The sequence below is a fragment of the Perca fluviatilis genome, chromosome 23, assembly GCF_010015445.1.
Source record: "Perca fluviatilis chromosome 23, GENO_Pfluv_1.0, whole genome shotgun sequence".
Classification (NCBI taxonomy): domain Eukaryota; kingdom Metazoa; phylum Chordata; class Actinopteri; order Perciformes; family Percidae; genus Perca; species Perca fluviatilis.
In genome coordinates, this window is record NC_053134.1 from 28,184,577 (window position 1) to 28,211,570 (window position 26,994).

General features: G+C 41.8%; 1 protein-coding gene across 3 annotated transcripts in view; it reads left to right on the top strand.

The window, feature by feature from the left end:
- LOC120553593 (LARGE xylosyl- and glucuronyltransferase 1-like) overlaps window positions 1-26,994 on the top strand; it is a 143,815-nt gene that overhangs the window by 34,845 nt on the left and 81,976 nt on the right. For 2 of the 3 annotated variants that reach the window (XM_039792180.1, XM_039792181.1), the window contains exons 2-3: window positions 12,414-12,739; window positions 21,334-21,416. In XM_039792180.1, coding sequence (XP_039648114.1) covers window positions 12,414-12,739; window positions 21,334-21,416 — 409 coding nt within the window. The remainder of the gene's footprint in view (window positions 1-12,413; window positions 12,740-21,333; window positions 21,417-26,994) is intronic. The other variant, XM_039792183.1, reaches the window with a different exon arrangement.

Here is a 26,994-nt window from a genome sequence, read left to right on the forward strand (position 1 = left end):
TCCTGTTAAACAACTATATTGTCTCATATCAATTTACAGACTAAAACCTTAATTTAATTTTTAAATTTTTTTTTATATATATAAAAGTATTTTTCTGTATTTTTATTGCATTAACACTTAATGTAGAAAAAAAATGAAAAATAATCCGTAAAATTATACAGTGAATTACAGTGAAATAACTTCTTAAATAACTTTTTTTTTTTTACAGTGTAGCTCACAGCATTTTCCCTAGGATTAGGGGGAGGGGGGGTCATGGGGGGACAACTGCCAAGCAAGGCCCATGTCAATTTCCGACAATTCATGGTGTTGCCTGTAAATTGCCGTGTACAGTCGTAAACCCAGGGCTCCAGACTGGTATGCAAATGGTAGCATTTTGCTACCCCTTTTTTTTACACGTTAAATGTCGAAATGTCGGTACCTGAGCGCGTAAGCGCAAGCTTATCAGTCCTCTCTGAAAATTGACAGAGAGCAGAGCTCTGACACAAACACACACACTCGCACACACACACAGAGGTGCGGACGGTGCAAACTACGTCGGCTCTGCAGTTTTGTTGAAGTCCCAGTGAGTCACGGCAATGCTGATAAAGTGGTTGCAAGTATGGTTATAGTTTTTAAAAACTTCACGCAGACAGCGTTTGCTGCGATATGGTATTAATGGCGAGCCGAAAACGGTCGCGGTGCTGTGACGTTACACTTCCTCTGAGACAAGCAGCAGGCGCAGTGGTTTTTGTGCCCTGGGGACTGACTGACAGACTGAGGTTGTAAGGCAAGGCAACTTTATTTCTACAGCAGCTTTCAGCAACAAGGCAATTCAAAGTGCTTTACATGAAACATTAAAGAGCAATTGAATTGGTTCAATTGGTTTGGGAGGAGAGAGGGAGGAGTTTTATTTTTGTTTAATTTCTTTGGAGCGTAACATTCTAATAAAATAATGTAATGTTCTAAGTACATAGGATAAATAGGTTTGGAAGTATTTTTACAACTGAAATAATTGTTTTGTAATTACAGAGGGAAAGTACAGAAAATAGGAACCGTTGGGTACTGGAACCGAATTTCAGGTATCGGTACCGATATTGGTTCAGATGCGAAAGGTACCCAACCCTAAGGGTAGTAGCCTAAACAATGCATGTTTAATTTTAAGTTGAATTCATTGTAATTGTAGACTAGAGCTGGTATATCTTTTTTTATTTAATGATTTTTGTTGTAATACAATTACAAATAAAAACTAGAACTGCAAGCAGTTATGACGGGGCCCAAGCCTCCGATGCCATTCGCCTCCGATGCCATTCGCCTCCGATGCCATTCGCCTCTGATGCCATTCGCCTCCGATACCAGTCGTCCACGACAGCCCGGGGAGCCGCGCCAGTCGCCCCCGATGACCCGCGAAGCTGCGCCAATGCGGCCCCGAAGCATTACGTAGGGGGGGCAAACGGTGAATATCGAGAGGTTTGATGCACGAGGTCTGCGGTACTCTGCCGTTGCAAATGTAGTGGTTAACAGTTCATCTCCATGCATATACAGACTGCTTTTAACAATTATCTACTATAAACAAACTTCTTAACCCCCCTGACCAAAGGGGACAGCAGAGAGAAATGAGAGAGTGACTTAGAGGGTGGAGGTACCGGCAGGTGTGGTGGTTGAAAGAGCAGGGGAGGTGGTCAGGTTGTTGTAAATGGCGTCATAGGCGGCGATTGATGTTTTCCTCCGTGGGTGCTCATAGGCGCACGTCGTTCCAAAAAAAAAAAATTTGTCAAAAGTTGTTTGCATTTCAAAACCTTAGGAAATGGACAGCGGCCGACACGAACACAAGCGCCTATTAACTCGATAATAAAGCCGTAAAGTAGGCTTTCAACTCAGGACAGCGCCACTTCTCACAAATACAGATAGGATTGAAGATGAGAAGTTTAACTGACACGTAACCGCGATCACCTTCGTGGGAAATTAAAAATCAATGCCACCAACATACCCAATCACACTATGACAGACTCTCCACTTAGCACCAACTGCAATGTTTATTTGCACAGTATCAGCGCATATGAATGGTGTTGATTTTGGATTGAAAAAGTGGGAGAAAAGAGTTACATTTTGTCCACTGTGAAGGTTGTAGAAACTTTGTCAGATGGGTTAAGAAGTTTGTTTATTGTATATAACACCAGGCCTACCTGTACTACGAAGCAAGATCAACTTGTCCTGGATCTCTTTCTGTAATCCGGCTTCACCTAACCTAACAACCGCGGTCCATCATAACCTGTACTATGACGCTGGTTATCAACTAGTTCAGTCAGCTCAGGGTTTCCCAATCCAGCGGCACGCGCGTTCACATAAAAGAGGTGGTGTTTGCGCACCACAACCAATCGCAAACATCTACCAGAGCCGCATGTTATATAAGAAGAGCAAATTATAATTCTTCATAAATATGAAGAACACAGACACGGTTTTACAGAGAAAACGCAATACAGTCGCTGCTTCCTAAAACAGGAAGGAAAGCTGAAAAAAAAAAAAAATGAATAGCAGACGCTGTAGATGTGTAAATCACAACGCTTATTAATATCACTTCCCCATCAGTCAGGACCAAGATCTGACCATAATTACACTTGTGCTTTCCATAAACTGTCGTTGCTTTAGCCTATTATTTCAGTTGCAACCCTGGCAGTGGGAAGCGATCGTGAGAGCAAATAAAAAATATATAAAAACATGTGCGCACTGGCGACACATGGCTCAAGAAGCCGATATGTAATTCCCTCCCATTAAAATATATAGGCTATATTTCATAAAAATACCCATGTTAACGGGGCTTGTTGGTCTCTCAATGTTTAACTTTTATGAGCGCACCCCTCTCTCTCTCTCTCTCTCTCTCTCTCTCTCTGTACCGAGCTCCGCCTGATCTTCTTTAAGAACGGTGACGCCGTTATCAATCGACCTATTGATTGGTCAGTAGGCGGTGCTTTAACACCGGTTGATCTCTGATCTCCAACTTAACCTGCTCCCGACCAGGTTAGGTGTTCAGCATGAGTTACCACGGTGATTGAACCCGATAACAACTGATCCACCTTCGTAGTACAGACAATCCTGGGTTGAGCCTTAAGTTAGCTCGTTAACGCCAAATCCTGCTTCGTAGTACAGGCCTCAGGATTGCCCCCAGATGGTATGCATCAAATTTTGTATAAATTGGATGAACCGTTCATGAGATATAAACTTTTTGTAGTTGTAGCGCCCCCTAGTGACCAATTTTCGTAGAACGCATGGAGTACCTCCAGAGGGTCATGGCAAAGAATAATCTAAAGTTTGGCGTTGATAACATTTAATTTGGCTGAGATATGTCAAAGTTGGTGTTTTCATAGATAGCTACACAAATTAGTTTGTGTGTTATATGCGCAATTTTGATCGTACAAAAATTCCTTTTATAACTTTTTGTCAGGTAAGTCTGTGGATGCTAGCTTCAAAGTTTCGTGCAGATTGGTCGCGCGGTCTAGGAGGAGTTCGAAAAAGTAGGTTTTTGATAAATCACGATTTTTCACGCATAAAACTATAGGCGGAAATGGGCGTGGCCTATATCACGTGATTCAGTTGGATCCAGGGAACGCGTGGATGTATGGTTTTTGAATGTCGGCTGTACGGTGTGGGAGTTATAGGGCCAAACGCGTTTTTGTCTGCTATAGCGCCACCTAGTGGTGGAAATGGGTCAATGTTTGCGCCTGAGGTCCTTGCGGGGTTTTGGACCAGTCCTGAAAAGGGCAACCCCCCACCATGTACGGTTTATGCTGCAGTCGGAGTTTTACGCGGAGAAGAAGAAGAATAATAATAAAAAAAAAAAATCTTTAGAAAAACAATAGGGTTCCACGCTCCGCTGGAGTGTGAACCACGTTGCCTTGCAACACGCGGTTCCCTTGCCCCCTCGGGCTTGGATCCCTAAATATAAATAAATATTAATACATATGTTTTAATTTATATTGCAATGTAAATAATACACTTATAACTTACAGTGCACTTCACAGTACACTTAAATTCCCCTTACCACCCAAATCTCGGATTTTAATCCAACTTCACGGGGTACCTTAAAATTTACCTTACCACCCAACCAGTTGCTGATTTTGTTAACAGACAATGTGGGGTATTGTGCATTTGGCTGAATTATGTTTATTGATGCTCCACATCCATCCGTTTTATCCAAGACAAAATGGCGTTTGGCTGTTGTAGTTGTACAGAGGTCTTTCAAGCTGGGCAGGAGAGGGACCAGGTGGCATGATGGATGTGTTGCCTCCACCAGCAATATCTGCATATGAAGAGCAGTACTAAGAGATGGATGGAGCTGTACGAGTTGGACGACATTTAATGTGAGACAGGACGGCGCTTAGAGCCACAAGCCAGCCGGAAACATTCATGGAATCCCCGCATATGCGGGTGCACAAGTGTCTCTGTTGCTGGATGAGAGGTCAGCTTATCATCTATAACTAAGTACATTTAGTCATCATCTACAGTACAGGCCAAAAGTTTGGACACACCTCATTCAATGTGTTTCTTTATTTTCATTATTCTATGTTACATTGTAGGATTCTCACTGAAGGCATCAAAACTATGAATGAACACGTGGGGATATGTACTTACAAAAACATGAAAACATGTCATATATTTTTAGATTCCTCCAGAGTAGCGCACACCCTTTGCTTTTTGATAACTCTGCGAACCATGGTCGTTTCTCAATGAGGTTCATGAGGTAGTAACCTGAAATGGGTTTCACTTCACAGGTGTGTTTTGTCTGGGGTTAATGTAGGTGGAATTTAGTTCCTTTATTATAAAAAAGCAAAGGGTGGCTACCCTGAAGAATCTAAAATATAAGACATGTTTTCATTTATTTCATATTCTTTTTGTTAAGTACATAATTCTCATATTTGTGTTCATTCATAGTTTTGATGCCTTCAGTGAGAATCTACAATGTAATTTTATCTAGTCTCAAAAATAAATGCAGTTTAGGAAAGTGTATTGTTTGGACATTCATAAAGCCTTTGTTAGTGAATATAAGCTATACAATTTTATGGAACTGGTCACAAAGACGGGTTTCTGTGTGTTTGGGAGGCAGCGGTGTGTTAAATATTATTTAGCCCTATACATTTATCTGACAGCTGCTGCTTCTAGATACTTCGCAAAATCAGTTTTTTAAGAGTTAGGAGCCAATTCCATACAGAATGTAGTTCAAAGTCACAACTATGAATCTTAATGAAGTTCAAAATATTAATAGTAAGTTGGGAGGCAATTTGGGGATTTAAGATTACCCACATCTGGGTGAAAAACATTTGTTCTGTTTTTCTTCCTCTGGATGATAGATAACCTACATAGCAGGCTACATGTGTAAAGCTGTGTAACAGCTGTAAAAGGCACCGTTTAGTGCAGAATTGCATCTTAAGTGGTTACTATCCAACACTTACACCGGGAACACACTGCCTGCCAAACGGCGTGAAGCGTAGATTCGCGCCTGGCATACCATCCACGCATTTCTCTGCACCCGGTCACAAAGCGATCCTTCTCCTCTCCACTCTACAGAATGTATCTCTCTCTCTCTCTCTGTCCCTCTCTCTCTCTGTGAGTGTTTTGTTGGTGTGTGTGTGTGTGTGTGTGTGTGTGTGTGTGTGTGTGTGTGTGTGTGTGTGTGTGTGTGTGTGTGTGTGTGTGTGTGTGTGTGTGTGTGTGTGTGTCACTCTGTTTGTCTGTCCATTCGTCGGTCTTTCACTCTGTGTGCCTGATCGTGTGTCTTGCTGTATCTGGCTGCACTGTTGCCTTCCTGTATGGGATTACCTATCTGGCTTGACACATTCGCTTGTGCGCGGGTGCACCTGATCGCAGCCGGTGTGGCTGAACAGATTGGATAACATTGGCGCAGAAATGAAAATAGCTCCACTTCTTCGGCATTTGTCACGTGAAATCATATAAAATATTTTAATAATTTCAGTTAAATGTAATCTGTCAGTTCCCTAAATGTATGTGATTATAACAAATGAGTGTATCATGGAGAGAAGGTGGCCTTCAGATCAGCACACAAATCACAGTCACAAATAATCAATCAAATAACCTGCTGGTGGTTTTCTCTCTTAGCATTCAGCCATTTTTACACATAAAAAACTGAGAAAATGAACTTTTACATTTGCTTAAAGGAAAACTTAAGCATTAAGCTTTGTATCAGTATAAACCCGGTAGTATTTTTGAATACTTCCCTCCCTCATGTCCCCCTGAGAGGGGAGATCTCTGTATTGTGGGCCTGGAAAAAAGCCTCAGATGACGCAAAATGACGATTTTTGCGTCATCTGAGGCTTTTTTGCCCAGAGGCAAAAGACTACAGCCTGTACTAGGAGCCACTACCGCATAGCCCATAGGGGGTTGGACTGTCGGCTTTTTCCGGAGATTGCCGAGGAAAAAACGAGTGTCAGCCATCTTGAATCCTCGCTTAGCTTCTCAGCAGGAGCAGAAACTTTTCATCCCGACGGAAATTTTAGAACAACAATTATGTGCATTCAAACTACCACACACGTGTACCACCAGGATACATTGGTACAGATCGGAGAATATGCAGGACACTTTATTACAGACGCAATACTTGACACACTACGCAAGCTTCGCCTGCACGGAGACCAGCGGTGGTGCTCGATGCCTCTGGCCGGTAAAGAGACCTCATCAGCGGGGAGCGTTGAACGAGTGTGCCGGTGGAAAGCTAACGCTAGCCGGCCACCTGTTCCACCAATACTGCTTGCAAGTGTCCGCTCATTAAACAAACTGGACTACATCCAACTTCAACGAAACTCCCAACGTGAGTTCAGAGACTGCTGTGTTTTTGTTGTTGTGGAAATATTGCTGTGGACAATCCAGCCTGCTGCTCTGTCACCGGGTAAGACTACTAGTGGAGGTGGGCTGTGTTACCCCGGACTGCCTGTTGCAGAAATGGGGTGATTTGTATCTGTAACTGCTAACTGCTGGTGGAGTTTGTGACTGTAAAATGCCGACCATTCTAGCTACATCCCACACAAATTTACGGCTGTGTTTATACTCGATGTTTATACCACAGCCCACCAAGAGCTTTTCTCGGCCTAGAAGCAACCAATTTCTAAAAAAGTTCCACAATTCTACTACATAAGTGACCCAATTTAAATATATATTCATCCAATGGTGAAATATTCCTTTAAATGGTGTTGGCATTTTCTCTGTCTCTGTTATTTGACAGCCTGTGTCAAAAGGTGACAAAGAACTCTCCCAGTTGGGTAAAAGCAACTGGTTGTTGACTGATATGAAAGATGGTATCATACTGGAAATCCATCTATTTCCCAAAACCGTTCAATACTGTAATTTGAGCTATAACGCCCTTGGGTCCCTGCCATACTGTAATATGTGAGTTCTCAAAGGCTTTCTGTTTTCCCCAGAGAGATTGTTAGAGGAGAGCCTACTGTATTCTTTAATGATCTTCAACCAAGGCCTTCCCATCCCCTTTGGAGGCTGTGGTTTATAAGATGTACTGAAGAGAGAGAGAGCGAGAGAGAGAGAGAGAGAGAGAGAGCTTCATCTTCTCTCAAAAGATTTATCTCTGCCTCTCTACAGGATTCAGGGCTGCTTGTTCATATTTGAAGCAGTCAGAAAAGAGTAGAGGAAATTACTACTGACTTGCATTAGATGCTGTACTGTCATTTTTGATTGAAAGATATATGTGTACGCCCTTTCTTGAGATACATCAACACTTTGATCCTCAATGTAAAGTAATTTATGGTGGTCAAGAGAGAAACCCATTTACAATCTGAGTAACTCAACCATTAAAAACAGCTGATTAATGAGGAGGACATTTTCATATGGAATAACAGTAATGTTGCCCATAGGGCTGGGCGATATGGAGAAAATTAAATATGACGATATTCTTGACAAAATACCTGGATGTCGATATTGCGATGATATTGTAAGATTGACAATTGATGCTTTAACAAAATGTTATTTACACAATGAGATTTTTGATAAATAACCATCAGAAATATTGATTTAATGACTGAATGTGTTAAGGCAAATAATAAAACAGCCGGAACAGTCTAGTAAATTAAGAAAATTACATCACTTTACTGTAATGTAGGTAGCATTTAAACCCAAGAAAAAACAACACCATATTAGAGACGATATCTAGTCTCATATCACGATATCGATATAATATCGTTATATTGCCCAGCCCTATTTGTCCAATGAAGATGTAGTTTTAACTGTGAACTTGTGTCAATTTTCCTATTTTCCTTTCATGGTATTATCTGACAGTCCCCTATAGGTTTTCGTTTCATACAGATACCAACTACACTCACCTAAAGGATTATTAGGAACACCTGTTAAATTTCACATTAATGAAATTATCTAATCAAACAATCACATGGCAACCACTTCCAATGCATTTAGGGGTGTGGTGCAGGTCTAGAGAATCTCTTGATCTCCAAACTGAACGTCAGAATGGGACAGAAAGGTGATCTAAGCAACTTTGAGCTTTGCATGGTTGTTGGTGCCAGACGGGCTGGTCTGAGTATTTCACAATCTGCTCAGTTACTGGGATTTTCACACACAACCATTTCTAGGGTTTACAAAGAATGGTTTGAAAAAGGATAAACATCCAGTATGCTGCAGTCCTGGGGGGCGAAAATGCCTTGTTGATGCTAGAGGTCAGAGGAGAATGGGCCGACTGATTCAAGCTGATAGAAGATCAACTTTGACTCAAATAACCACTCGTTACAACCGAGGTATGCAGCAAAGCATTGGTGAAGCCACAACACGAACAACCTTGAGGCGGATGGGCTACACCAGCAGAAGACCCCACCGGGTACCACTCATCTCCACTAAAAATAGGAAAATGAGGCTACAATTTGCACAAGCACACTTGGAAAAATGTTGCCAGGTCTGATGAGTCTCGATTTCTGTTGAGACATTCAGATGGTAGAGTCAGAATTTGGCGTAAACAGAATGAGAACATGGATCCGTCATGCCTTGTTACCACTGGGCAGGCTGGTGGTGGTGGGGGTGTAATGGTGTGGGGGATCCCTTTCGCCTTCAGAACTGCCTAAATTCTTTGTGTCAATGATTCAACAAGGTGCTGGCAGCATTCTTTAGAAATGTTGGCCCATATTTATAGGATAGGGTCAAACACAGTATTAGTATGGTGTTCCTAATAATCCTTTAGGTGAGTGTATATTGATATTGATATAAAGCACATCATTTTACATCACCCTGTGAACTGTGGCCAGGAATGCATGTTAACAAGCAGAGATAACTTTCAGTATGAGTTATTCATAAACTATATTTATTCAGGTAATCTCATAGAAATCAAGATCTCTATTGCAAGAGAGACCAGTGGGGCAAGATTAGTGGATTAGCAAGGTATGTTGAGCCTAAAGCCAGAATTTTCAATGTCACAAAGTTGGCTCTCTTTTAACCTGGCTCCATCGAATGCTGAATGCTGCACTATTTACAAAGCTGTTCTTGCTCTCACTGAACGACTTGATATGTTTGTACTGTTCTCTGACCATTTGCTGGCTCTAAAATTAGCCTTTTATAAAATCGCAGGTAGCATACATTTATAGTTAATAATAATAATAATAATAATAATAATAATAATAATAATAATAATACATTCTATTTATAGAGCGCTTTTCAAGGACGATTGTAAACTAATCAAAATCGTCTTGTTGCTCAAACACCAGTTGATAACAAATTATGTAAGGGTCTGTCTTGTGTATAAATATAAAGTCGCACTCATCTGGTGATAGCAATGTCCTTTCCTACGCTGTGACAAAAGTGTGTGGTTGAAGCATTAAATTGTTAAATTTGACTCATTTAGTGGCTGGCTAGTTAGCTATGTTGCTAATTTCACCACGCTTTGCTGCTACGCTGGTTATAGAAAATGACAACCTGACACTGTACAGCATGTATAAGCCCTAAGACTCCAAAAGTCTACTGTTTCCTTCCCCGTTGGAGCTTCCCCTGGCGAGGCTGTTATTTTAACCACACTTGTGGAAAAAAAGTATGAGGCTTTACCTGGTCTACATTCCTTCATTGTAGGTCCGTGTCACGTCCTTTACCGTCTAGTGCCGTGCAGTTTACCGTTAATCTGAAGGAAACAATGCAGGTTCAGTAAATTGATAGAACTAAAAACACTATTAGCTAACTAGCTTAACACGCTGAAAACCTCAGCAGCTAAAGTTAGTATAATGTGAGGGTTCCATGTCTGGTGGTTGGATCACTCTCAGAGAAGAAACAGCCGTATGGAGACGGATAACTTTCCTAATTAGCACTTTACTGTTCTTTACACTTCATCAGCTTCACAACAACACTTCCTTGTTTCTCACTCACGTGTAGCTGAAGGCGAGGTAGCTGAGGTAGATTCAAAACTGCTGATATAAACATGTAAATATGCAAATACTGACTGTGTAAACACAAATATGTAAATAGTTAACTGTATTAACATTGTAAACTATATTTATAGTAAATTAACTCAAATATGTGAATTAACATGTAAACTTTACATTAGCTAGCAAGTTTGTCCTTGCAAAAAATACAGTATACATGTACAAGAGAGTGTTACAGCCTAACGACAGTAAGTAAGAAGTAATATTTACCAGGGTTTCCGCGGGGTCTTAAAAAGTCAAAAATTTCGAAATCAAAAAGTCTTACATTTGCTGAAGTATTGTGTTCTAGGTCTTTAATAATAATAACGGGTCTTAATTATTATTTTTTTTATTCCATGGTGTTGTAGTTCTTTCTTTCGCTAGTCCAAATATAATTTGCTGTATTATGACTACAAATGACACCAACATGCAACTTCTATTGCAGCCAATCAGCTTTTGTGTTATTGGTGCAAGTCTTTTTTCGGATTGTACCACAGACATAAAACGGATTTCATTTTTCAGCTTTGGGGAAGTGCAAGTTTAGCGATACTTGGCTTGAAAAAAACTGAATTTAGGGCTTTGTTGATGTTGTGATAAAGGTGTTAAATTTCATTCATAATGGTCTTAAAAATGTCTTAAAAAGTCTTACATTTGACTTGGTGAAACCTGCAGAAACACTGTTTACGTGACTTACGACAAATTCCAAGTGAAGATTAATGGGTGTGGCAACAAAGCTGTAATGTTATGAATCAACATCAGGAGTAGTTGAATCACGTTCCTCAACACCCAACAAATGCACACCGAAATATAACAACGTCAAAGAGTATCCTTGAATAAAAGCTGTAGTCTAATTTAGAAAATAAACTCCAGAAATCTAACACTTTTTTTTTCCACCCCTTTTTTGTCTAACTCCATATTATTAGTTACCTCAACAACATCCCCAACATAGCATCAGAATGTTGCAGTTCCTATGTTTGTCTACACATGGAACGTTTATAAAAATCGTTCTGTGATGTGAGGCCATATTAACATCCAGAAAACATTTTATAAATGTTTCTTTGAGAATATTCTTCCTTTATTATCATGAAACATAATCTGTGGCCCTGACAATATCCTCAAAAAATCCTCTGAATGTTACAGTTCAAATGTTGTCTTAGTTTAACATTTAACCTTAAAAGATTTTTTTTTTAAATATTAAACATTCTTAAAACATTCTCTGAACATCAGATTACAACATTTCCTTTAAAACATTATTAGAAATTGTGGGTAACGTTAGCCAATGTTGTGGGAACAATCCCTGCTAGCTGGGATGCTCATATAATTGTTCTGTAGTGTCTGACAACATTATGGAAAGGATCTCTATAGATATATTATATTATTTATATATTATTTGATTTTTGTTTAACATGAAACATCCCCAAATTCTCTATCGCTAAACCCTAAACCACTAATTTTATCATCATAAAATATACCTACATTCAAAGTCAACAGCAACTTAATAAAACTATAAAAAGCCGTCAAGGTTTGTCTTTCCACTTATCGAACAATCACCACTCTGGTCTGGTTGAAATAAACCCTTAATTCACCCATTTACATCTGGAAATATGCTGGCTCTACACACACTAAAAGTCCTGATTATTTACATGGAGTCTGGTGGAGTTTGGCAAGAGCGATTTCAGAGCTGTTTCTGGTTAAACAATATGGATCTTACTCTTTTAAAAAAAGGTCTATCCTTTCCATAATGTTTCCAATCTGAGCCTGTCAGTAACAAAAAAAGCACTTTTAGTGGAGGGAAACCGTCGGGAAACCCTATATGAATAAAATGTGCTTTATGTCGATTGCATTACGTTGCTTGCTTACAGAATGAATACACACAATATAGCTATTGATGTCTCCTCAGTTTTTGAGGTTGTGTTGTGTTGGGGTTATTTGTATGGCTGGTTATGTTAAATCATTTGTGAGAATATCAGATTGACAGGATTATTGTTAGCATTAATGTGATTATTGTGAGATTCTTGGTTAAATTCCCAGAAAAAAATCCCTGTTCCTGCCCCACAGTGAAGCCCCTCCCCCTGTCTCCATTGGAAGTTCAATCATCAACGCCAGTGGGCGCAGCTGGCGAGCGGCAGGCCTTAGAGCTACGAGTCCGGGCAGTGGAGGAAGAGAACCGGGCACTGCGCCGTGAGCTGAGCCGGCCACCCAGGAGCCCATCCGCACGCCTTCCAAACGCTGGTCACCGTGGCAACCAAAGCCGAACCCATTCAGAGGAAGGCACCGGCGACAATGAGGGCCAGAAAGCTGCTGCAGTGGGAAACAGCTCAGACTGTGTGCAGTTACCAGTGGTGGATAAGTGTGAGGTGAGATTTTTATTTTCAAACAATATTTATTTTTTTATTTTTATTTTAACAAAGCATACAATACCCCACACACACACACACACACACACTTTGTCATCACCACCCACCAAGACAAAAATCAAGAAAAGATGACACAGTAACCATATTTTTCTTAACCATACAAAATAATAACAAAATGGACTATAAACTAAATAAACATAACAACACCATAAGCCCATCATACATGTCTTTCCCCAGCACAAAGCTTCCTAGGAGCCTAGGTATTTAAAAAAAAAAAAGTAACATCCGTTACACACCACTCAAAGCCTTTTTTGTTCAGTAATGCAATATGACCTTGCTGATTTTTTCCAGGAACCAGGGTACCATTAGCAACTTGTGAGACCATATTAGAGCTTGGCTTTAGCTTAAACCTCAGCAGTGATGATGTTGGTTTGCCATTGGGATAAGGTTCACTGTCAGAAAACTGGATAATGTAAGCGCTTTTAACATAGCCATGCTGGGATCCATACACTGATAATACCTCACAGCACCACAGAACATCACATTTAGCTGGGAAAATAATGTATAATCTAATCGCAATATATTTTCTGGAGTTCATATCTTCTGTATTAGGCTACGTTCATACTGCAGGCCTTTATGCCCAATTTCAATTGTGTTTTTTATGTGGCCCACATCAGACTCAAGTACTGGGCACAGCCTGAAATTGACCCGCATTCGCAAACGAGTAATACAATGTCCCGCGTCACAGCAAATAAACCCACGGATGTATTAAGAGAACCAAGGAGATGTAATTTTTATGTAGTGCTACTAACTACCACTACTACTAGCCGATAGCCGGAGTCTAGATGTTAATAATGTTACACCCACGTTACAGGCTTTACAGGCTTTACAGCATACAGCGCTCAGATGTTTTATAAGATAATACAAATGATGAATTAAAGCCTGCAGTAGCGGGGCCCAGTCCTGTGGGTCTGCTCAGGTTCATTATGTGCGTTCATTATGTGTGTTCATTATGCCTAGTTCAATAGCTCTGGATTCTTCTATTATTGCATGTTACAACTTTTAAAACATAATTATTTAAATGAGGACTATTCAAGTGTTCGGACTGGTAAGTTGATGTACCTCAAAAACATCTTTCTCCATATAAAGTCTACGGAAAAAACTTTGTTATTCCACCGCCGGCTGCTATGCCCATGATCGCATCAAAGCCTGGCGCTGTTCCTGAGGGCTTACTGTTCTCGGCAAAGAATTGTGACGATGTTCGCTCTAGAGTGACGTCAGAGTCACATGAATTCCGATCTGACTGTCCAGACTCAGGTCGCATTTTTTTAATATCCGACCTGTAATGGATTTGGACCATGTATGAAAGTGGCCCAAATCAGAACTGGAAAAGATCGGATGCCATGTGACTTGGGCTGTTTAGACTGTCATGAAAAAATCTGATATGAGCAAAAAAGAAATCGGATTTGGGTCACTTTTGCCTGCAGTCTGAACGTAGCCTTACAAACAATAGGGCTGCACGATATGAGGAAAATATGCGATATGCGATAGTGTATATATATATATATAATATATAAATAAATAATATAATAAACATAATAATGATGTTGAATGTCGCGATAATGATATTACTTGCGATAAATAAACCGATAATAAAGTGTATTCAATTCTGCATTTCTGCTGCTTTCAGTATATTCTGTGGAAAGAATATATATTAAAAAGTTTATATAAAAAAATTACAAAAAAAATGGTTAGGAAGAGACAACTTCATAAAACATTTTCATATTCCTGTATAGCTCAGAATAATAAGAATGCAGCAAGAATAACAGAAGGATACAGAGCTGATTATCCTCCAACACACAGACACACACCTTATGCTTTCTTACTGGCAGGTGTGTGTGTGTAGTGCTCTGAGAGAGCATATGCCCTGAGATGGTTTCTTATCACCACCTTCTTCTTTCCTCCCACATCAGCTGTCACTCACAGTTCTTGGCTAGAGCCAGGCACTGTTCAAAAGCCAGCCAACTGCATGGAAAGCAGGCCGCAGTCTGACTGTAGCACCCTTCCAGCAGTGCTTGAACATGACCCCTGCTCATTTGCAGGGTTAGCCCGGCTGCCCTGACCCCTGCAGGGAGAGAACCTTCGAAGCTCCGACAGGGGAAAAGAAAAAGTACATGGTGTTTTGACGTTTCAAGCTGGCATCAGGGAGAGCTAAAATTAGAGCCATAACTCAGGGCTGTGAGGGAGAAGTCTAGCATAATGTTAAAAACCGTCTAACGGAAAGGTTAATATGAAACAAATGAACCCTTTGAACTCTGCATAGAAATGGTCCACCAGTGCCTACATTGGTATTTTTTGCTTATTGTGATGTAATTTCTTGGAGTAGCTTCAAATGCTTCATATCCCTACAATCAGCACAACCTAAGGTAAAAGGTTATGTAAGTCAATAAACCATAATAATTAAAAGTGTATCATGAATTAAACTACTGATTACAAATTAATACAAAAATTGTATTCTAATTGTTTTCATCAAGTTTTACTAAATAAACACGCAAAGCATATTCATCAAAATAATTTTCAATGTGGAAAATAAAAATAGGTTTTAACACTCCATAACTTATTTGAACTAAGTAATTTTTTTATAGTTTTGGAGAAATGCTCATTTTTATGAGCAGAGTGTAAAGGCACTTCATTAGTGTTAATTTCGTCAGACAAGACTAAATATGTTCGTCAACGACCTTTTTTCCATGACTTACCGTTAGCTAGCAGCTGGAGTAAACACGGTTAAAATGCTGACAGCTAAACAGTGTAAAAGTTTGTCTGTATTTCACTGTGTAGGATTCCAACAGGGGGATGTACGACAGTCTGTAGCTGCCGTTGTCTGAAAAACAACACACATGTTGCGTTTACTTGAAGCTGGCGAGGCATACCTCGCCAGCGAGGCATACCTCGCCAGCTTTGTGCTGCATTCAAAGTTATTTTAAAATATCCTTTTCCCATGAAGTGGTTGTTTTTGTCGTTTAACAGGAATTTACTGGTAAAATAAGGAAGAGGCTCGATATTTATATAACATTATATAATTTATTTTTATATAACTCGCTAACTCTAGTAAGCCCAAAAGCCTCCCTCATCACAGCCAAGCAGCCAAACCATCTCCTAACATGACAGCAGTCGGGGATGGAGAGGTGGACGAGGAAGAGGAGACAGGAGCCGAGGAGGGAGAAGTGGAGGAAGAAGAAATCACCCACCATTATGTCCAGCCCAGATCGGTGGAGGAGCATTTAGCTCCACAACCAGCTCCACCCTCACAGAGAGAGGGGAGGCCCAACAAATCTAGAGGCAGGAGGGAGAAGCATGAGTCATTACCAAGGTCAAAGAAGGCCTCCTCCTATACTTACACTTATGGCAGTGGAAGTTCCCGGAACTCACGCAAGAGCCACCTGGTGGAGCTCACCCCTCTACAGGCAGCCATGATTGAGTAGAGGAGGAAACTTGGAGAACTGCAAGAGATCCAAAGTCAGATCCAGGAGGAAGCGCTAGATGACCGGGCTCAAGAACTGGACAGGCAAGCACAAGCAGCTTTGACAGAGCGATAGAGGATGTCCCGATCTCTGACTCTACAGCGACGGCTGCGGAGAGTTCAACGCGAATTGGAAGAGGCTCAGGTAATAACCTCATTCACCGGAGAAGTGACCACAGAACCTCCACCTGCTCTGCCACCTCAAGAGCTGGCCCCCTTATCAATGAGCTCCAGAGTTTTGGATTCACCTGTTGATCTGTTCTCAGAGCAACAAGCTCTCTCTGTTGGTCCTCACACATCTGTTTCCGACCTCGGTCCAGTGAATCAGCCAACCACTTCTTTGTTCCAATCCTTACCTCTGCCTATCAATGCTGTGAATCAGTCTGAGACTCTCCATCCTGTCCAAGGGAGCCACCAAGCGGTTCAGACGTCCAGTCCAGAGCAGGCAACTCCCTCACCTCCTTCATTCCTCCATTTAGTGCGGACCGCACCTCGTCCTGCCAAGTCAAAAGTCAAAGACCCTCAGATCCAGTTCCTGAAATACCTGGACCTTTTTCCTTGTTTAAGCCCACTGAAAGGGCAACAGAGGGAGCCAGTATCATGGAGCTGTTAGTAGCAACTGCTTTTGGCATCCCCAAGCCAAGACTGCCTTATTTTGAGAGTGGAAGGGAGAGTGACTTTGTTCTGCTTAACATGGCATTGGAGAACCTGCTAGATATCCATGTTCACCTTTCTGAACAATACAAGTTCCAGGTTGTAATGGACCACTTGAGGCTGCCCACTGCGTACAAGCTTGCAAAGTCTTATATGCACGCCTCAACTCCCTACACATCTGCTCTTGCTGCCCTTAAGGCAAAGTATGGCCAGCCACGGCAGTTGATCCAAAGTGAAATAGCCAGCATCCTTCATTCACCACCTGTCAGATTCCGAGATAACAATGCATTTCAGGACTTTGCTCTTTCTGTACACTCATTGATCGGCATGCTGCGATCAGTGGACGATGCAGGTGGAAGTGAGTTGTAGTGTGGCTCTCATGTCGACAGGCTACTAACCAAGCTCCCCCTTCACTACTGTGACCGTTTTGTTCAACACTCTCTGAAACGTGGCATCCTGAAAGATGGCCCAGAACAAACCTACACCTTGGAAGACATCTCTGCCTGGCTCCAGGTGAAAGCCAGGGCCAAGAGTATTGCCCAACAAGTCTCAGTCTCAGCCCCTGCTCCAATGGAGAGACAAGAGCCAGTCCAGAGGAGCCAAGGGAGAAAGGTGCCTACCATTATGTACCTAAGCAACACATCCACTGTGGAGAGCCAGCCTAGTGTCCAAGGAGACCGTGGAAAAAGGATGAACATCCTCAGTAAACCCAAGTTCCAACCTTTCTGTCCATACTGTAGCAACAATGACCACTTCCTAGGAACCTGTCCAAAAGTGAAGGAGTTTAGCCCAGCAGAACTGAGAACGTGGATAGAGAGGAATGATCGTTGTTACAAATGTGCCTGCTGCCATAAGCCAGATAAATGCACCCTCAAAAAGCCTTGCAACACCTGCAACGAGCTGCATCTTACCATCCTGCATGGCATCGCACGTCAACTGTCCACACACCCACAAAGCCCTGAGAACTCGGCTACGGCAGACATTCTCAATGTGCTCGTCAGTGCACCCTGCAATGAGGACACACTGTACATCGATCAGCCAAACCGATCTCCTCGTGTGATGTTGAAGGTAGTTCCAGGCTGGGATGACGCCATCACTCCGTCCGAACTGGCTGATCAGTGGCTGAAGTGGGAGCATGAACTGTCTGACCTCCCCAGCATCAGACTGCCCCGCTGTTATGTGCCCCATTGTACGGACCAGTTGGGGGTGTACCGAGAGCTTCATGTCTTCTGTGATGCTGCGGAACGGGCCTATGGCGCTGTGGCTTACCTGCGAGTCCATGACAAACAAAAGCACATTCATGTGGCCTTCATCATGGCCCATTCCAGGGTGTCACCAAAGAGACAGTTGTCAATACCCCGACTCAAACTGAGTGCTGCCTTATTAGGGGCGCAATTAGCCACCACCTTGAGGTCTGAACTTACCTTGTCATTGGCTCAAACCATCCTTTGGAGTGACTCCACTACAGTGCTGACCTGGTTGAAATCTGAGTCGTGCCACTACAAGGTCTTTGTCGGCACCCGGACGCAGAAATCAGGAACTCACGGACACTGACGACTGGAGATATGTAGACAGTCCAAACAACCCAGCGGATGCCCTGACCCAAGGCAAGAAACTATGTGAATTAGCTCGACCCAACTGCTGGACGACCGGGCCGCTCTTCCTGCAGAAGCCTGAAAATTGCTGGCCTGAGGCTAGGTCATCTGGCGCAGCACTCCATCACTCTCCTTCTTGGTCAAATAGCCCTTACACAGCCTGGAGGTGTGTTTGGGGTCATTGTCCTGTTAAAAAATAAATCATGGTCCAACTAAACGCAAACCAGATGGGATGGCATGTCGCTGCAGGATGCTGTGGTAGCCATGCTGGTTCAGTATGCCTTCAATTTTGAATAAATCCCCAACAGTGTCACCAGGAAAGCACCCCCACACCATCACACCTCCTCCTCCATGCTTCACGGTGGGAACCAGGCATGTAGAATCCATCCGTTCACCTTTTCTGCATCGCACAAAGACACGGCGGTTGGAACCAAAGATCTCAAATTTGGACTCATCAGACCAAAGCACAGATTTCCACTGGTCTAATGTCCATTCCTTGTGTTTCTTGGCCCAAACAAATCTCTTCTGCTTGTTTCCTCTCCTTAGCAGTGGTTTCCTAGCAGCTATTTGACCATGAAGGCCTGATTCGCGCAGTCTCCTCTTAACAGTTGTTCTAGAGATGTGTCTGCTGCTAGAACTCTGTGTGGCATTCATCTGGTCTCTAATCTGAGCTGCTGTTAACTTGCGATTTCTGAGGCTGGTAACTCGGATGAACTTATCCTCAGCAGCAGAGGTGACTCTTGGTCTTCCTGTCCTGGGGCAGTCCTCATGTGAGCCAGTTTTGTTGTAGCGCTTGATGGTTTTAGCGACTGCACTTGGGGACACAGTCAAAGTTTTCGCAATTTTCCGGACTGACTGACCTTCATTTTTTAAAGTAATGATGGCCACTCGTTTCTCTTTACTTAGCTGATTGGTTCTTGCCATAATATGAATTCTAACAGTTGTCAATAGGGCTGTCGTATCAACCTGACTTCTGCACAACACAACTGATGGTCCCAACCCCATTAATAAGGGAATAAAATTCCACTAATTAACCCTGACAAGGCACACCTGTGAAGTGAAAACCATTTCAGGTGACTACCTCATGAAGCTCATTGAGAGAACACCAAGGGTTTGCAGCACTATCAAAAAAGCAAAGGGTGGCTACTTTGAGGAATCTAAAATATATGACATGTTTTCAGTTATTTCACACTTTTTTGTTAAGTACATAATTCCACATGTGTTCATTCATAGTTTTGATGCCTTCAGTGAGAATCTACAATGTAAATGAAAAAAAACTTTTGGCCTGTACTGTATGTATGTATGTAGTGTGTGTATATATATATATATATATATATATATATATATATATATATATATATATATATATACATACATACATGTGTGTATATATATATATATACATACATACATACATACATACATACATACATACATACATACATACATGCATGCATGCATGCATGCATACATACATACATACATATCAGTCCCTCCAGGAATTCGCAATGTCGCGATCACAACAATTCACGCAAATTCAACCAATCACTGTGAATTCGGTGCGACTCGCAATTTTGAGCAATCACAGCAACTTCACCGAAGTTTTTACCAATAATCCGGAGTTTCCTGCGACTTCAACCAATCACAGGAGTCCCACGTGCCAGACTTAGCGTCAGTATGTGACTCTGACGCACGCACGCACACACAAACACACACACGGTGGATGCAGGAAAAACCGGAGATGAGACGTAAACGATGACCTAAATTAAGGACGTGCAATGATAAGTTAAAGTCCAATAAGTACTTTATCAAACCGTATGAATGTGTCCCAGGCCAGGATAGGAAATTAACTAACAATGTAAAGATCAACAAGCCACTGACAGACATGTTGCGTCTACAGGCAGCTCTGTGTTGCTGGAGACGCTGCAGTTCACGTGCTGACCATCCACCACTAGCACTATGGCTAGTCTTAAATTACAAATGAAACACTTTATTTCAATGGCTACTTTTCAGGTTTATTGTTTTCTTAAATTATTTAAATGTGTTGACAAAGGACATTTTGTGATGACCTGATTATATCTGTCTTATAATATGTCAGCAAGCAATGCATCAAGGCTGTGTTGTAGATGTTGATGAAAGCCTTTTACCCTTGCACCCAGCCATATGATGCACATTGCACACATCATTTGGGTGATATGAATGTAAGATGATTGCAGTGACACTGATCTGTGTTTATTATTTTTAAAGAAATGGCAGAGCAGATTCCGAAAACAAATCCAGTGTGGCAGGGTTTACATTTTTATGATGTCAATTGAGGGAGCAAAAGCAGTATCGGCTCCAAATATCAGCTCAAAAATATCGGCAGCCCGTATGGTCATCAGCTAAGGCTGATGAAAAAAAATCGGTATTGGCACTAAAAAATCTATATCGGTCAATCCCTAATGGTATTACTTTATCACACATTTACACGAGCGGATGGATAGCAAGTCATAGCCTACAGAATAACTCAGCAGGAGCACAGTCTGGCCTAAGTACATTCCTCCCATGCAGCTTTGATGTATCTAAAAGCTTAGAATAACATTTGTAAGTAAGATTTTGCAAGGGAAAGTTTTGCATAGCCTGGGGGCTAAGCCCCCCCTATCTTTCAATCCTAGTGACCCTGGTTATTTCTACTCAGCAAATCTGAATACCGTAAATATGTTTTTATCTTGATGTGCAGAATAAGTGAATTGAATTTGAATTTATCTTTTCCTAACCTTTTTTGTTTCAATCTATTCCTTATAATCTTTCACTCTAATCCTTCACTCTTGTCATGATCTCCACAGACCATCCACGTGGCGATCGTTTGTGCAGGTTACAACGCCAGTCGAGACGTGGTGACACTGGTTAAATCTGTCCTTTTCCACAGGTACAGCAATGCTCTTTTTTTCCTTTCCTAGTTTCCTAGAAATTAAATTTATATACAAGTCATATATTGCATGCAGTTTAGGAAATTATTATATAGATATATATGTAAAGTTTTAATATATTGAATGAAAGTCTGAATATATTGAATGAAAGTGAAAGTCTGAATATATGGAATGAAAGTCTGAATATATTGAATGAAAGTCTGAATATATTGAATGAAAGTCCGACTATATTGAATGAAAGTGAAAGTCTGAATATATGGAATGAAAGTCTGAATATATTGAATGAAAGTCTGAATATATTGAATGAAAGTCCAAATATATTGAATGAAAGTCTGAATATATTGAATGAAAGTGAAAGTCTGAATATATTGAATGAAAGTGAAAGTCTGAATATATGGAATGAAAGTCCTAATATATTGAATGAAAGTCTGAATATATTGATCGAAAGTGGAAGTCTGAATATATGGAATGAAAGTCTGAATATATTGAATGAAAGTCTGAATATATTGAATGAAAGTTGAAATGGAATCTGACATCATTGTTTCCCGCCATCTTGTGTTTTCGTTGTGATTAATCCCAACCGAATCAGCAAGAAATCTAGTGTCAGCAATTTACAGCAATGAAGAGATTATTAACACACTGGCGAATGCATGTATGGGCCAAAACACTGGTAACGGTAACCGTATCGTAACGGTACCGAAGTTTATAAATGTTTTTATTGTGGAAGACCAAATGAGAGGAACCGCTTTGGTCAGGCAGGTATCTTTCACCAGGCTAACGTCAATACACCTTTTATTCAATATATTCAGACTTTCATTCAATATATTCAGACTTTCATTCAATATATTCAGACTTTTATTAAATATATTCAGACTTGCATTCAATATATTCAGACTTTTATTAAATATATTCAGACTTTACATGTGTATATATAATAATTTCCTAAACGGCATGCCAGAATGAATATATATATATATATCTCAGACTTATTTGTTTAATCAAGATTGTGATTACCATGACATTTTACCTCAATTTGTCCAAACCCTTACTGAAAACAACTCATTGTACAGTAAGCTGTGTCCCAAGCCCAAACCCCAAACAGGGCTTAACCTCGACTTTGTCTTTTGAGGTTCACCTCAGTCATTCAGGCAGTCTTACGATGTATATTCTCAGTATTAAAGGTTCGAGAGGACGCTGGGGCTGTTTATTTGCCGTTTCTCTGTCTGCTATTCCCTCTTGCTATTCCCTCTTGTGTTCGCTTTACCCCTACCTCTGGACAGCCGCTCTACCTCTGGTCAACCTGTCAGCTGGTTCCTGAAGCCGTTTGGGCTCCTCGACCGGAATGTCGTCACATTGGTTAGCCGCTAGCTGGCTGCCCTCATTCAACCAAAGTATGGCGGCTAATCCTAGCTGCTACAGCGGTTAACCCGATCGCCCACCTCCACCAGATGCGAGACATGACAGAGACTGGACTTTCATCTCCTCCTGTCATGCCGTGGATCATTTTGGCACTCATAACAGTCATCTACCTCTGTGCCCCTAGTCCACGGCTAACTTCTATTACGGAGCTCTCGGTCCCTCCGCTCGGCATCATGTTCAAATATTGAACTCTGCAACTGGTCAAACTCGTCAACTACTCCATTCCATCCTGTATGCCAGTCATCAAACAGCTTGGACTTCTACGTCGACCCCGTTACATACACAGAAGCTTTCGCCGCAAGTTTGTTTACTTCCCCCACGGACAATCCATTCCATCCATCTGGTCACCTGCATGCTCTGTCGCACCTCTCCCACGTCATCAGAATGCTTCCCCCACTGGATCACGTAGGGCTGAAGGCACCCTCAGGCTGCACAGAAAACCTGGACTGGACGGCAGTGCTTCACATACACCCATTCCCCACCCATGAAAAAGGACATATCCTCGACCTAGTCTGCTCCACAAACCAACCAGTGCTCGACCTCCATCCATGCCTCCTTCCCCTCTCTGATCACAAACTGATACGGTTCATCATCCCTTCTCCAACCCCACGCCCTCGCCTCCTCAGAGAAATCACCTTCAGCAACCTTAAATCTAGGGCTGCAACAACGAATTGATAAAATCGATAAAATTCGATTACTAAAAAAGTTGGCAACGAATTTCATTATCGATTCGTTGTGTCGCGCAACTATTACGCCACTCAGTCGCGGAGATAAAAAAATGTTTTAGTTGAGCGCAGAGAGAAGCAGCGCGGAGCGGCGCAGTGCGTAGCGAAAGAAAAGAAAAAGAGCAGAGCGGGGGTAGAGGAAATACGGAGAGAGACCGGAGAGACCCATAACGTTGTTGTGAAACACACGGCGGAGGCAGAGAAATCAGTACGACCTAAGTCATCCAAGGTGTGGGAGCATTTCACACTAAATAAATCAAAAACATGTTAATTGCAAGATAAGCAAAAGCGACACGGCATGGCACGGGCGCACCACGGTGATGAGTCAGCACCTAAAACGTAAACATCGGAGTCCTTGACAAGGAGGAAAGGAGTTCAACAGCAGGGTAAAGTCACTACACAATCCTACTTCTGTTCCGTTTTGAAGTGAGGAACGTACCGTCCCTCCAGTAGCTCTTGTGGTGCTGGTGTTTACTCGTTATCCAGCTGACTAGCATGACAAGCTAGCGTTAGCTCGTTAATAACAGTAATAAAGCAGGGGTGGTATAGTTTGCAAGACTAAAGACACGTTTTTATTCACCCGCCTTTTTTGGCCCATTCATTTTTCAATCTGTTGTCATATATATTCTGTGCTTTGTCCCATATCGGTTATTGTTGACAAATATATTAGTGTGTGGTGTATAAATGAACTTAACTTGCACTTACTACAATGATGGTAATAATTTAATGAATAAGTGTGTGTGTGTGTGTGTGTGTGTGTGTGTGTGTGTGTGTGTGTGTGTGTGTGTTTGTGTGTGTCTGTCTGTCTGTCTGTCTGTTTGTGTCTTCTCTGTATCTGCTATTTGGGTTACTTACCTTTACACAACTATTAACTAAAACAACAAGTATGTATGTATTGAGTTGATGTAAATTAATGCTTTTTTTTTTTTTTTTTATCCGATTCATCGATTAATCGAAAAAAATAATCGACAGATTAATCGATTATTAAAATAATCGTTAGTTGCAGGCCTACTTAAATCTATCAATCCCCACCATATCTCTGACCTGCTCTCCACCACTCTCCATCTGGACTCAACCCTCACCTCACCTGATGATCTCACAAACCACCTCAACTCCACCTTGTCTACCTCCCTCAACACTCTGGCCCCCCTCAAAACAAAAACTGTCACTTTTAACACCTCTTCACCCTGGTACACACCTGCACTGTGGAAAATGAAACAAACTGGCCACCAACTTGAACGTCTGACAAAAAAATCATCCCACACAGTCCATCATGAAGCCTATAAACTCCACCTCACGGCCTACAAAGACGCCCTCATTGCTGCCAAATCTGCCAACCTCTCCACTAGGGCTGTCACAAACGATTATTTTTTAAATGAATAAAAGAATAAAAGATTTTTTAAGAAGTAAAAAGTTTTGGATACATTTTTATTTCTTCAACCATATGTTAAATTAAAAGTCAATGTAGATTTACATATTGTAATAACATCATAATCCTACAATGAATCATTGTGAAAACAAAACTTTCTAGATGTGTTGTTACTTTGGCCAGGTCATCATCAAAAAAGTGAATTAGTACATTCATGGTTTTGTCCATGTTGACATCAGTTACTTCATGTACATTTATTAAAAACTTTGCATTGTTTAGCTTTTCATATAGCTAGACGTCTAAAATCTGGGACAAGGCCGTTATGTTTAAATAACTGTATGCCGATTCCAAAAAGACAGCTTTGTCAAAGCAGTTTGGGCTTCAGATAGCTTTTACACAGTGGCCATCGTTAATGACAAATCATGTTCCGCTATGAACGTGCACACGAGTATTGTTTGTATCACAAACACGGTCGGTCAGTGAAGGCGCAGCGGTAGTGGTAGCCGTAGTTACCGGTAACGTACTCATATGACAGAGTACATGGACCGAAGCTTTGTGACTAGCATCTGATGACTAGCAAGCACTTTCTTACCGCTGCTGCCGTACAGTATCTTCCTTGAACATACGCTGCAGAAGCACCCGGCTCCCTCAGTTTGAGGCACCAAGTGCTAAACGGCTTCCCGTCTCCACCCTTTTCCTCTTGTCCTCTATTCATGCCCAGCGCCATTTGTTTTTAACTCCTTTCTCAACTAAAGCTGTATCTACATGCTCCAAGTTTGATAAACTTTGCCTCCATTTTTTTTGCCGCGTTACCACAGAGACCACACCGCACTCTTGCTTTTTGGCAAAGACCCGCCTTACTTTGCATCTGATTGGCTAAAACTTGTTTCATTGGTAGGTGGACGTTCGATGATTGGTTAAACCCAGCGCATCAAAAACAAATCCCATGTGGACCTTTTTTATTTACTTATTTTTCTTAAATAGTCATACTCCAGAAATCCGGTATCAGGCAAGTACTTTAAGCCCTGCGTTAGTTAGAGCTGCGTTCCTCTCATATGATTGGTAGGTGAAATCAAATGACTTGAAAATATTAAACCGCATTCAAGTTCCCAAATTGTTTTTTTGTTTTTTTCCTCATGGCCGCACGCCAGAGACCCGGCACAGTGCCGGAATACTTTTAGCCCTGTTCATCATCTACATCCTCCCCCTTGGTCAGATACTCCACCACTGCAACCTGGACTTCCACTGCTACGCTGATGACACCCAGATCTACCTCAGCACCAAATCCCCCCACAATCCTCCCCTCTCCCACATCAACTCCTGTCGGCTATTAAAACCTGGATGCAACACAACTTCCTCAAACTCAACAGCGATAAAACAGAATTCCTCCTCATAGGCTCCAAATCCACACTCAGCAAAATCAACAACCCCACTCTCACCATCGACAGCACCATTATCTCCCCATCTCCCCAGGCCCGCAACCTTGGCGTGATCTTTGATTCCACCCTCTCCCTTGAGCGCCACATCCGTCATGTCATTAAAACCTCCTTCTTTCACCTCTGCAACATTGCCAAAATCAGACCCTCTCTCACACCCCCCACTGCAGAAAGACTCATTCACGCCTTCATCTCCTCCCGACTGGACTACTACAACTCACTTCTCCTTGGCATCAGCTCTACCTACATCAACTGACTCCAACTGGTCCAGAATGCAACCGCCCGACGCATCACCCGCTCCAAATCCTGGCACCACATCACTCCAGTCCTAAAACAACTCCACTGGCTTCCTATCTCCCACCGGATCACCTACAAAATCCTGGTCCTCACCTACAAAGCCCTCCACCATCTGCCCCCTCATAACTCACTGACCTCCTCTCCCCGTACCAACCCTCACGGGCCCTCAGATCCATCTCAGCCGGTCTCCTCTGCATCCACAATTCCAACCTCCACAGTTTTGAGTACAGAGCCTTCTCCAGGGCAGCTCCCAGGCTATGCAACTCCCTCCCCCAAGAGATCCGCACCTAATCAGAATCGTTTCAAAAATTACGATTCCATCGGAATCGTT